Here is a 13,365-nt window from a genome sequence, read left to right on the forward strand (position 1 = left end):
AACATCACATTGGTAACAGTATTTGAGTACAGAAATATTCTTGTTTTTGGTTTCTTACACATTCTCTTACTTTTAAGCTTGTGTAACTTAGAAAAACATTTATTTATTGGTTAAATTCAACGATTTGTGAGGGTTCATATGTGAGTGTTAAGGCTGTCATACATGTTCATTTTAATTCAGTAGTATCCACTAAAATATTTTATAAAAAATCAAAAAAGACTTTGGGAAGACCACTGTTTGTATATGCCTTTATACCCCAAATATTTTTCTCTCTCAAGAAAAAAGCTATTTTATATGTGCTTGTTAAAATATATCTGATCTTCTAGCACGTCAAATTGAGACTAGTAAAGAAAATGCTCTTAAAAGTGCAAAAATTTTTTTTTTGATTTAGTGTATCACCAACATTCATGTAAGGAATGTGTTTGTAGCTGCAGTTGAAATAAAACTGCAACTGTTGTCCATTTGTTGAATTCAATCCAACACTGTCTCTTGAAAGTAAGTGTTTTGATCCTTGTCAATTTTAATAAAGAACAATTATAGAATTCTTTCCAAATAGTGAAATCATTAATATTTGATCTAAAAACAAATGTCACGACATGGTCTCACTTTAATGAATATGTCTGTACCTATTTGTTCAGCTCTTTAGGAAAAGCTTTAGCTCTTTGCTGGTCCTTTGCCAGCACATGACCAGCATAAACCAGCAAAAGGACCAGCATAAACCAGCAAAGAACCAGCTTAAACCAGCATCAAAACATACCTAACCAGCATATGCTGTTTTTTTCAACAGGGAAAAAAAGAATAGTCAATCCAAAAATTGTTGGATCATTTGCTCACACTCGTGTCATTCCAAATCAGTATGACTTTCTTCTGCAGAAGACAAGAAATATACTTTGAAGAACGGTGGGAAGTTGGGAACCAATTTCCATTATGTTGAAAAAAAAAAAGAAACATTTCCTAAAATAGCTTCTTTTATGTTCCAGAGAAGTAAGTTATGAAAATTTTGAGTAAATGCTTAATAATGATTTAAATGCTTAATATTTTGGGGTGAAGTATCCCAACATTACTTGAATAAAACAAAACAAACAAAAAACACGTTTAAGCTAAACTAGTCTATCTAACGTAAGCTGCTACGCAACAGCTGGAGAAAATACAACGAAAAGTCAACTTTGTGATGAAAAGATAAAAACAATAGAACCATCACAGAAAATTCTAATGGTTTCCACTACAAACACCATTACAAACCATCAACTTTTAACCATTAAAACCATTAAACCATTAATAATGGTTTACTGTTGTGTGCTTTGGGACATATTCCCTTAGGATTTATTGGTTTTAACAAGCCACCAACAGAAAGTGACCAATTACCAGTAGAGACCCACAGGGTCCATTGCAGTTACCATTAAAACCAATACAAGTCCCATTATAACCATTACAATTTTGTGATGGTGTCTATTGTTTTTTTTTTCAGCAGGGAAATACTTGGCTGGAGAAAGACTGGACTGGAGCTGACTTTTATTTTGAAAAATAAAAAAATAAATAAAAAAAAATCGTGGCGCCATGTATTCCTGTGACTGACTTCACGTTTAATCTCAGCGCCAGAAAGGGCTGTAAATTTATCAGAAACTTTATTTATAATTGCATAGTAATTATTTTTATGTATAGTCTAATCTGTATTTGACAGTATTGTTTTGTTTCATATTATGCTATTTTTTATTTTAATTTGTTGGTGGCATGTCTAATGCAGTCTATTGCAAAGAGACTTTGGTCTATTGTCAGTCTTGCACGACTTGCAGAATCTGAATCAGCGGACAAAGCAAATCAGTTGTGACTAAACATAAAATTAAGCACCATTTCTTTACTTAATTAAGGCAATGTATGTTGAATGCCACCCTCTCCTACTGAGTATTTTGTTTTTATGTACTTTCCCTCAGGTTCAGAAACAAATATGCAGCCTGCTTCACAACTACTTCAGTATGATACTTCATTCGACGTTGTCTAGCTGGTTTATGGGACAACATATATAAACAGTTATGGAGTCTCAGACGGGCAAAGGCAGCTCGTCAAATAGAGGCAGTTCCAGAAGACTCTCAGTGACAAAGAAAAAGAGCCAGAAGGTCTGTGCAATCAAAGAGAGAACAAGCAGTGGAGGGGGGGTTGCTTCCATAACTTCATTTTTCAGGAATACACCACCGTGTAAACTGGCATGTCCTCTGTGTGGCAAACTTGTGCCTCGTTACAAGATTAATGAACATATAGACTCTCAATGTCAGAAGTTTCTTGGAGAGGATCATGAAGATACACTGGCTGTCAGTGACCACAAGCAGGAGGAAAGAACCAAAACACCCTCTAATGGTGCATCTCGAAATGATGGGAAAGAGAAAAGCCCGTCCCCATTGACTTCCATAGTAGAGAAAGAAATACTATGGACGTCAGTGGGGGCCATCAACTCTTTGATTACCAGTATTCTTCAAAATATCTTCTTTTATTTTCAACATAAGAAAGAAACTTATACAGGTTTGGAACAACATGAGGGTGAGTAAATAATAACAAAAGGTTAATTTTTAGGTACTTCAACTTAAACATGTTAAGTTCTAATTTGTACATTTTAAGTTTTTCAAGTTTAAGATTTTCATCTGATTAAAAAATTCTATTTTTATTGCATTTAAATTTTTTATAGTTTTAGTTAATAACAACACAGTTAACAAGATTTTAACAGGAGTGTTTTAACAGGTGACACTTCGAGGCCAGCTCTTTCCTCATGAGGGTGGTATGTGTCTTTTATTATTCTAAAACGTTAGATTCTGTACGTATTCTTCTGTACAGGTATGAAACAGCGATGCGTGCGCTGCAGGAAGTGATTGCTGCAATGCAGACAGGCAGCTGGGAGGACGCCCATGTCCTCTATGCTACAGCAAAGGCCACCTGGCAGGAGATGAAAGACTCCTGTGACCTAAGGTTTGAAAATGTATCTTTCATTTAATTTGCTTGCTGTTGTAAGATGGATTGAGTCTTAATATGTGTGCAGTCATCAAGAACAACTGCCTGTTTTTCTGCGGTGTTTCACTGTGGGCTGGACCTACACTCGGATACTGTCTCGAGGAGTTGAGATTTTACAAAGACTTCGCCGCTATGAGGTGGGTGAATACACAAACCATGGAAAAAAACATGGAGTTAATGATGCCATTGTAAACACTTTACAATCCTGTATATTGATGTTACATGAGTTTGTTGAATTATTTATCTTTTCATTTCTGCAATTTAGAACTCTGTGGAGGAGCTCAGGAATCTTCTGTCCCAGCCAGTGTATTGTGTAGACAGTAGGGGGCGCTGGTGGGACAGACTTGCACTCAATCTCCAGCAACACCTAAAACAACATGAGCAGGTACCTCATTTGATTGTAAATATAAACAGACATTTTGTGTTCAGACTGGTTTGTGAACCAGATCAATTGATTCATTGAAAAGATCTGAATCATGCGAACGATTTTTTTCACAAATCTGACATTGCTACTTAAGTCATGTACAGATCTTCGGTGAAAACTATTTAAATTTCAGTCTGTTTCTCTATTCCAAAGCTATTTTATGACTTCAGAAAACTTATATAGCAAATGGATCCTGTAGATCACTTTTATGGTGTATTTATTCCTGAAAAGCTTGAAAGCTCCAGTCCTCATTCATTGTGATTGCATGGAAATAAACAACCAGTACATCATTCAAGATTCACTATTTTGTGTTCCATAAAGTAAATAGTTTCAAAATCATTTTCTAAATTTCTTCATAACATCATACACAAGCACATCCATTCTGCTGTGCCTTAATACTTTCAATTTAGGTTTCTGAAATCCTCTTTTAAGGTATTCATGGAGAAGGCTCTACATTTTCCACCCTTTTTGGACTCCTCATGTGGGACATCATCTTTATCGATGGGGTTCCTGATGTCTTCCGAAACCCCTACCAGGTACACAATAATTAAGAAATAAATGCTGTGTGCTTCACACGTTTAGGGTTGCACTTTATTGTCAGGGCATACCACCCCAACAGATCAGTGATCAATGACTGCATGCCCTTTCCCAGACTTGTCCTCTGGATTTGCACACTGATTGTTTCTACGGTAACCGCCGGGAAACCATTGAGGCGCGTGCTGAGATGTTGCGCGAGGCGTCTGCCGAGATGCTTCAGGAGCTGCTCGCTGATGTGTGGAATGCACAGGAGGGGAGAGTGTGTGTGCTGATAAACTGGGAGCGCTTCTCCTCTCTTCAGCAGGCACAGGTAATCACAGAGACTATATTTGACACAGATTTAACATTATTAGTCATTATTACAAATGGTATTTGTATTATTAGAAATGCATAATTGACTATACTGTGTATGCTAGATTATGTTCACAACCATACACAAGCACAGTGTAATTGCTGTTTTCTTCGTCTGGTTTTAGAGTCTAGTGGCATGTTTGGGTGGCCATTTCCTGAGTGGTGTGGTCCTCAGAATGGCAAAGGACTATAGGCATTGCAGAGGAGGACTTCCAGATCTGGTAGTCTGGAGCACGTCCAACAAGAAGTACAAGGTGAGTCAGAGATGTAGCTTGCTGTATTCAACTTTTGACTGTGACTTATTTTACTGCTTTAATAAGATTAGAATGTTAAGAAACAATGGAAATACTGGATCTATAAAGTAGGGGCCTTTAAATCGTTGCTCAATTGAGTTGTGTTCTTCTAGCTGGTGGAAGTGAAGGGTCCTAATGACCGTCTGTCCCAGAAGCAACAGATCTGGCTGGATGAGCTGCATAAGCTAGGGGCCGATGTAGAAGTTTGTCATGTCACTGCAATTGGAGCACGAGGGGCTCAACGGGAGTGAGGCTGCTGTCACACTGAGAATGAAGACTAATGCATGCATGCATGGCTCACCAAGCAGGCAGAGTTAGAAATGTTTGAAAAACACAGGATAGATTCAACGATGGTATTAAAACCTCTGCTTGGCACTAATCTGGTAAGAGAAGAGTATTGATACGCACTGTAAGGGAGTTTAAAAGGATTAATCTGAATCATAAAACTGTTAAATTACCTCATGACATTGACTGTTTTTTATTCTTGTGCTCATTGTAAAGTGGCAATATATTTTAATGACTGATTAAATTTTTTTAACATTTCTGGAGTAAATAATTTAAAGATATTAAATAAAAACATCAAAGTTGTAAAAGTTTTTGTCTGTTTAAATAATGATACAAATGCTTAAATATTTATGGTAAACATTAACAAATAATCTTGCAGCTTGCAATAAGGGATTCCATTATGTCTACAATGTCTATTATTGTGGTCAAAAAACTCTTAGAAATACTGCATAACCACATTCCAAGACTAAAAAACCTTTTCATTGCATGTCACGCATATCTTTCATGTGTGACACCCAGAACAAAACAAATAAATCATGCTTTTCAGTTTAACCTTTATACATTCTGAAGTTTGCACATCATGCTACTGTAAAGTACATGAAACAGATAAGTGCAGATAAAAGAACATCATCAAATTTTCTTAATGTCCATTGCAGGCCTGAGAATCTGAGTTATTAGAACACTTTATCTGTTCCTTTATCTGTTTTAAGGCCCATTAACTCCAAGAACGATTACTATAGATACCTGTAACAATAATTATATGAATGTGTGTTTATTGTATTCTTATACATTTCAAAGGAATTGCAGTAATAATCTGGAAACATTCCAAATTGATCCATAAAATCAAAAAGTATTTATGTATATGTGTAAAAATGTAGCTGGATGTACATTGCTTCATGTGTGTGTGAATACTTGAGTGTGAGTATAAATAATAAATGGATGGTTATGAATAAGATTTTGAACATATTACAGGGTCTTGACAACAAATGTACAACTTAATATATAGACTATTGTTTCACTGCCAGCAAAGCCAGGCTGGATGACCAAATAAAGTAGTGTAACTTCAGTCTGGCCAAGCTGGGAAAACGATGGACCTAACAACTGGACCTGATGAGATGAACACCAGATTAGACCAGGGAAATCACCCTAAACCAGCTAAGAACTGGCAGCAAACTACTACTAAACCGTATGCCGCTTGTCATGCAATCTGAACCTGTGGGCATCCATGATGCGACCCGCTCCATGTAAAATAAAACAGCTTTTACTAAGCTACTTATCGGGCTATGAGTGACTGAATTCTCCAACTCACGCTAACATATATGATTTTAGTTATTTTTTTACTGTTCAACTCGTTAAAAGATTTCCAGTGAGGGGAAATAACTGGGTGCACCTTTAACGTGCTTGCTTCTAAAAAGCACATTATTATCGCAATAATAATAGAAACATAAAGGTATAAACGTTTTCTATTGGCTGAACGCCTATCCCTCCCGCGTCGAGACGTGACGTAGCGCTTGATAATTGGCTACTGCTTGTGTTTAATACCAGTTTCTCACGTTACATTCTTACAGTTTACGCCATCACTATAGTTCTAATATGTACTAAAGCCAAGATACAAAATATTTTAGACGACATATTCCGGGAATTCATAATTTCCTGCATCATCATTGTACATTCTGCACATTGTAAGTATAATGTGGGGTTGTTGGTTATGTGTGGGAACTCATGGTCAGATTTGCTCAGCTAGCTGTTAGCTTTTAGCAGGAAGGCGGCGAGACCACATGTTTGTGCTAGAGAAAAAAAAATTAACTTTGAAGCTTTTTTTTTTTTTTTTTATATGAAGGGGATCGTAAATAACGAGATATTCTGGCAAACTGCTTTGCGCAGCGTAAACTGATTGTTTGGTTGATGGTGTAGCTAGCAAGACTGCTAGTGTTATTGTCATTAGCTTGTGTGAAATGACTGTATTGTTAAAAGTAAGACATTAAATCATTTCAGATCTGTCCATCAGACAAAGCTTTGTGATCAGTACCGCACCGAAACTGTCCATCTAAACACTGACCTCAAAGTCCACTTCCAACTTGAACATTGCATCCAATACACAATGTTGTCAGTGTCGATGTAAAGGCATTGTTCCAAGTGCTGTTCAAAATGCTGATTTTTTTTTAAAATAAAATAACATTATCAGAAGAAGATTCACTTTAGCTACTATTTAGTTATGATATTGTTTCTGTATGTTGTTAAAAGACTAATGTTTTTGGCTAAGAAAATTATGCCTTTTTCAGGCCTTTTTTCTACTACTGTTGCTGATAATAATTAGCCCACTGTCTGGAATAAGTGACTGCTGTTTTTTTGCTCGATTCAAAAAAAAAAAGTCTAGTGGCTTTAGATTTTTTTTTTTTCTGTTGGGATGGTTCACCCAAAATGAAAATCGTCATTTATTCACCAAAAGTAGATGGTACACAGAATAACAACTTCATTCTGCCTAAAACTACAAAAGAAAATAAGTCAAACAGGGTATTTGTTTTTGGGTGAATTACTACTTGAGCCTTACACTAACATCCTAGATTATGTTTCTCCACAAACTGAATCAAAGTAAACAGATTTTGTGAAGATCACATTCACATTCTCTTTATTTTGGCCACCTTTAAAGTTGCGATGAAATGGATGTAGCATCCGGTTTTTCTTCGTATGAACCTTTTACACATTTCTGAGCATCTCAGATGCGGAAGTTGTCATGGAGTTTGAGATGTGGCCGTTACTCTCGAAAATAGAGACGAATGAACTTGAAGTGCAGGAACAGTGTTTAAATTAACTAAATGATTGGAGAAGTCTTGCATACATCATCAGAGAGAAGTTTGTCGGGACAACCTGTCACTCACATGAGACTGCACCAATGTCGAACGACAACGATTCAATTAATTTATAATAGACAAAATTAAGTCTTGTCCTCCTTTTTTTCCTTTTCTTGCTAGAAATTCACTATGATATACAAGAAAGGAATATCACAACTTCTGTTTCATGGCAACTATAAAAGCATTTTTTTCTTGTCTTGTTGACACAAGTCAGTACTTATGTCTTTACAATAATTTTACAGCCTTGCACCCATTCTGCGTGTATCTGTGACTAGCAAGGATGGTCTTGTCTGTAGTAAAGAACCGTATGGTGTGCATATTGGGGGCTTAGGTCTTACGGATGTAAAACTGAGTTGCATAATGCCTCAGCCCATCCGTGTTAAGCCCACCTCTTGTGGGACAGGCGTTCACAGCCCAGAGTTAGTGGCAAATTAAGCCTCTGGATGTGTGCCTGGGTGGGGGACCATGTTTTCATGAAAATGCCTCTCACGATATTATGAGGCTGACACTTCGTGGTGGATTATAAGCATCATTCTAGATGTCTTTAATGATAGCAGTGCTTGACCTGCATGAACTCCATAAGTTTGCGTAAAACCTGATGATCATGTTCTCCAGCATAGTTTGAGATGAGATCTTTTCTTATTATTATCAATGTTGAAAACATTTATTCTGCTTATTTTCATGAAACTGAGACATTCATGATTCTTTGAGTAGAAAGTTTAAAAAAACAGGATTAATGTCTTTACTGTTACTGTTGATAAATTTAATACATCTTTGCTAAGTAAAAGTATCAGTTGACTGTTTTTCCAGCAACTAGCTAAAAAAAACTATTGTTGTCTTTTCTCTGTCTGCAGAAAACATAAAACCCTTTGGTCATTGTGAGGAATCCCATCACCAGATGAACACCCCTCCTGATCTACAATAGACTGTTTTACTCTTTTTGTGAAGATGGCCCCCCTCCTCCTCCTCAGGCTGCCACACTGATCACCTCCACTGGACCACAAACACACAATGGAGAGAAAACGCCGAAAGAAATGAAAACTTAAGCCATGTGTTATTCAGGCTTCTCTGCATTCTGGACTTAAACTATTTCAAAACTGCAAATACCCATTCACGTTTGTTAGCTTTGAGGACACATGTATCTTTAAATGGGCAATGACCAGAAACAGACCGCAGGGACCATGATTGTACGGCTGTGCTTGCTTGTGGCCTTTTTAGGGTGTCGATTGCCTGTGGTGGGCACAGAGGAAGACAGTGGACCGTTCTCAACACCCTTTCCTTCTCCTCTAAATGCTGATGCACTCTTAAGCCCAAACTGCTCGCAGCTCACACTGAAACTGGACTTTTCTACCAAAGTGGTCAAGCATGGTAAGTAATGTCATTGTTGTAAATTAATAATGTCTTATTGTGTTTGTAACAAAAGTATGATTAATTTGGCTTATACTTAGCCAGTTGTTTAAAGGGGTCATATGATGCGATTTAAAATTTTTCCTTTCTCTTTGAAGTGTTACAAGCTCTTGGTGCATAAAGAAGATCTGTAAAGTTGCAAAGACTAAAGTCTCAAATCCAAAGAGATATTCTTTATAAAAGTTAAGAGTCAACCACGCCAGTGCCGGCTGTTCTGACTCACAGACTGCAAGTACGTTTTCATTTAAAGGATTTGCCACTGATGATTCAAACGCGAGTTTTGAGCAGTGTAGAGTAGCGCTTGTTGTTTGTCATTTCTCCGATCACAAATGCAGACATGGTCTTATGTTTACGTGGCGCGATGCAACGCAACGCGTAAAAAGACAGTACAAGTCATTATAATCCGTAATTATGTCCCCACTGGATGCAACTCGTCCCTCCGGCCAGGACACGGCATCACAGTATGGTAAGGGGCGTAACATTTCTGTCACATGCTTGAGGTATTCGGCCAATCACAACGCACTGGAAAGCTGGCCACTCACAGCACACCTCGCTTTTCAGAACGATGAGCTTTGTAAAAATCGACGTGTTTCAGAAAGGCGGGGAATAGAGGAGAAACAATAATGTACAGTATGTGGAAAATAATGTGTTTTTTTAACCTTAAACCGCATAAACATATTTCATTACACCAAATACACAAAATAATGTTATTTTTAGCAACATCATATGACCCCTTTAAGGTTTAAGTGTTTTGACCATCAGGAGAACACTGAATTCCTCGTTGACTACAACATGCTCAGACATTGTGTTTTAGTATGTCATTTAGTGCTGTAATTTACTTTTTAGTGTTGATATTGACATTTTATTGCACTGAAAATCAGCTATCAACCCGTTTATTGAGGATTTAAAGCAGCTGTTGCCCTTCCTGTTGTAATTTAGGGCAGGACAAAACGTGAGCGTTTCAGGTCAAACAGTGCTAGTGTAATGTACTCCACTGTGCTGCAGCTATCTGTCCATTCATTGGCTGGATTGTGCCCTATGCACTGTTTGTGTGTGTTTGCTGGCGGCTGGGCCAGACTGTTGGCAATACATTCCTAAGACTTAATCTGAGTCCAGAGTTGTTTTCACAGGGCACACATTTCACTAGTTTGGGTGTGGTGTATATGTGAGTATACAAGACCAGAACGTAACACATTATTTATAGTGGCCTGATTGCTGCTCTATGAATGCGCCCTTTGTGCCATCTTCTAATGTTTAATTCATTCCCACTTCCCTCACCCTAAGCTATGAATTGTGGCATGGAGATTTTATGTAGCAATAGTTCCAGTTTTAATTGTTCAGCATTAAGTTTCATGTAAATTCAGTTTTGAACAAAGCACATTGTCTGCTATTCTGACTGCATTTATTTCAATCATCATTCTGATAAGTCACATCATGAACATCATGTCGATATCTGTCTACTTGAATTAGCTTCTACCAAATGATAGATAAATGTGCTTAAATTATTGGACATGCAGTTTAATGTCAACAGCAATAGATGTAGGAAGTATTTTTGATATGTGTTTTAAGAATTACGATCATTTAAAAAATGTGCATGAATGAATTGTTCACATGCATTTTAGAAAAAGAAGAATTTTAATTTCATGCCAACTTCAATTGTATTTTTTTTATTTGCATTTGGCTTTGTGCTGTCCCCAAAGCCATTAAACTCTTAATGTAGTCTGCATTGCATTGCATTGCATTCCCCTATGTTCTGTTGCCTTTGTTATAAGTTGCGTCAAGCACTCTGGAGGACGGCCATATTTCAAGGCATACTGATAGTACCCACCCTGTCCTACAGTTTTCATTCCACAGATGTTATTTCTGTTAAAGACTATTGTGGTTGTTGATGCAAGATTGAATCCATTTGAATGATGACTTGACGTCTCATTCTGTCTCTATTTGGGCCCAATGCCCAAGTGAATACTAAGCCTTGCTGAGGTTGCATTCCTCAGTAAATACAAGTGCAGTTGTCCTGTGAGATTTTGCAATATCTTTTGTTCTCTCTCTTTGTCTTTTCTAGAGTACATTGTTGTATTTAATGGATACTTCACAGCCAAAGCACGCAGCGATTTCATCAGCAGCGCCCTGCGAGATGTGGATGCGGTGAACTGGCGCATCGTACGGCGGGACAATCCTGCCAGTGATTACCCCAGTGACTTTGAGGTGGTGGAGATCCGGCAGGACACCCGCAGCAGCCTGCTCACTCTGCAGGACCACCCCTACATCAAACGAGTGACGCCCCAGCGCATGGTCCTCCGCAGCCTCAAACTGACTGACCGTAAGTAGTACTTTACTCTCATAACACTTGAGCATTGAGATCATGAGCATAATACTGTACTATGCCTTACTGTAATGTACTAAAACATAGTATTCTTAGTACATCGCATTATATTTATAAATCAAACCCTGCAGTGCTGTGCTCAGGTCACACAGGTTACATGCAATTTGTTCCTCCCCAGCTGTCTTTGGGGTGACTGCAGGGAGGAAAGTCATCAGCAGGGGGTGAACCAAATAGGAAGTGTTTATTTACTGCATGGGGTGAAGGAAATGGCTTTCAGAAGTGTTTGAGGTGAAAGAATGTTCTGTCTTTGCACACTGAGTTCCCCACCACTAGAATAAAAAAAGAAATCGCACCTCTATGCAAATCTGCTGTCAGTGTTGAGACTCTGGGAGAGTGATTGGTATAATAACAGAACGACTTCCTCTCTATTCATGTCTTTCTTTACCAGCATCCTAAACTAGCTACACGGCTTCTGTATAATGCTTTTCCGATGTTTACTGCAAGATTTTGTGGCATCAACCCAAAAAACATTGAGACAATTTTTTCCAACTATTTATTTTGTAGTGTAAACTACCGTTCAAAAGTTTGGGATCAGATTTTTTTTTATTTTGAAATTGATCATAAAGACTTTTATATTGGTTTCAAATATATGCTGTTGTTTTGAACTTTCTATTCATCAAAGAATCCTAAAAATTTGTTTAATTTAAAAAACGCCCTTTCTTGAGCACCAAATCAGCCTATTAGAATTATTTGTGAAGAATCATGTGACACCACTGAAGATCGGGGTAATGGCTAATAAAAATTCAGCTTTTCCATCAGAAAGTTGTCTGATTGATTGGGTCAATGAATCTTGTTCAGTGCTGTTTGATTCTCCAGTTGGTTCTTTTGGTTTATTGAAAAGAGCCATATTTATGACGTCCATTCTTGAATTGGACATCACTGGTTGTGCTCATCGAGGAGAACCCAATAAAGTTTCAGATTCATTATTATGTGGTGCTCAGTTTGTCTCTCATCACATGCAATTCACATTCTCACAATATAGCTAAAATGTATTTTTGCAGACAGCATCACTCTGGAATAATTATCAAGGAGCTGCTTATCATTCTGGCTCCATCAGTCTGCACCTACACATGCTAGCGTATCTCACTCTTCAACCATGGTCTATACATAGCACAGCTTGGAGAAAGAGACCCAACTAATAGCAGCTAATGATGTATTTTTGTTCTTATTACTGAAACCAAAGTGCCTCTAAGAATAACCCCTGGTCACAGTTTGAGAGCATATATGCAAGTAATTATCATTTAAATGATGTCGGGGTCAGCTCTACAAGAGCACGAGTGGGGGATTGAAATGTAATATAATTACAGTATATGCGCTAGTCTCATCTGTATAGCTTTAGGGGGAATTAATGAGCAGTAATCAGTAGAGCCTGACCGATATATCGTTTTGCCGATATTATCATCCCGATATGAGCCTGTCGCCGATATATCGGTATCGGCGAATATGCCGCCGATATGAACATTTACTTTTACAGAACATATAACGCAGATAAAATGCTTGAAATGGTGTAATTACTTAGTTTGTCCAGCAGAGCACGCTCCATTGTTTGCTACTGGCGACCTGGATGAAACGCTTTAAAGCTTAAGTCTATGGAAAATCATTGAAACTTTGAACGGCCATATCTCCGTAACGGCGCAGCGAATCTGCACCAAATTCGGGGGATCCCTTCAGCTCGAGGAACCCTCTCGAACGCGAATGGAATGTACGTCTAGAGGCCTTCTTTCGAATGAGAACCACCCCCGCGTCGATAGCCCCCGGGGTGTTACGGGTGGTTAAATTCGCGGTCCGGCGCTGACCGATCAAGCGATCCCGGGGGGCTACCGACGCGCAGAGGGT

At 38.0% G+C, this 13,365-nt stretch overlaps 2 protein-coding genes across 2 annotated transcripts in view; both read left to right on the top strand.

Moving 5' to 3' along the window:
- Window positions 1-1,935: 1,935 nt before the first annotated feature.
- Window positions 1,936-5,162, top strand: LOC107694919 (fanconi-associated nuclease 1-like). The gene is made up of 9 exons (XM_016494634.1): window positions 1,936-2,428; window positions 2,824-2,955; window positions 3,026-3,134; window positions 3,263-3,382; window positions 3,427-3,430; window positions 3,854-3,957; window positions 4,074-4,268; window positions 4,435-4,563; window positions 4,716-5,162. Exons 1-9 carry the CDS (start codon window positions 2,031-2,033, stop codon window positions 4,851-4,853), a joined length of 1,329 nt encoding a protein of 442 aa, XP_016350120.1. The 5' UTR covers window positions 1,936-2,030; the 3' UTR covers window positions 4,854-5,162.
- A 1,256-nt stretch (window positions 5,163-6,418) lies between these two features.
- Window positions 6,419-13,365, top strand: part of mbtps1 (membrane-bound transcription factor peptidase, site 1) — a 21,080-nt gene continuing 14,133 nt past the window's right edge. Inside the window, exons 1-3 of the mRNA XM_016494662.1 lie at window positions 6,419-6,569; window positions 8,594-9,107; window positions 11,209-11,466. Coding sequence (XP_016350148.1) covers window positions 8,888-9,107; window positions 11,209-11,466 — 478 coding nt within the window. The 5' untranslated portion in view covers window positions 6,419-6,569; window positions 8,594-8,887. The remainder of the gene's footprint in view (window positions 6,570-8,593; window positions 9,108-11,208; window positions 11,467-13,365) is intronic.

This window comes from Sinocyclocheilus anshuiensis, unplaced genomic scaffold (assembly GCF_001515605.1).
Source record: "Sinocyclocheilus anshuiensis isolate Anshui unplaced genomic scaffold, SAMN03320099.WGS_v1.1 scaffold286, whole genome shotgun sequence".
NCBI classification, from domain to species: Eukaryota; Metazoa; Chordata; class Actinopteri; order Cypriniformes; family Cyprinidae; genus Sinocyclocheilus; species Sinocyclocheilus anshuiensis.

What these genes read in the sequence shown, in the direction of transcription:
- LOC107694919 (XM_016494634.1), top strand. Translation starts at nt 2,031, where the DNA reads ATGGAGTCTCAGACGGGCAAAGGCAGCTCGTCAAATAGAGGCAGTTCC. An exon ending in GAGAAAGAAATACTATGGAC is followed by an intron (nt 2,429 to 2,823) that starts GTCAGTGGGGGC and finishes TCTTCTGTACAG; the next exon opens with GTATGAAACAGCGATGCGTG. An exon ending in AAAGACTCCTGTGACCTAAG is followed by an intron (nt 2,956 to 3,025) that starts GTTTGAAAATGT and finishes ATATGTGTGCAG; the next exon opens with TCATCAAGAACAACTGCCTG.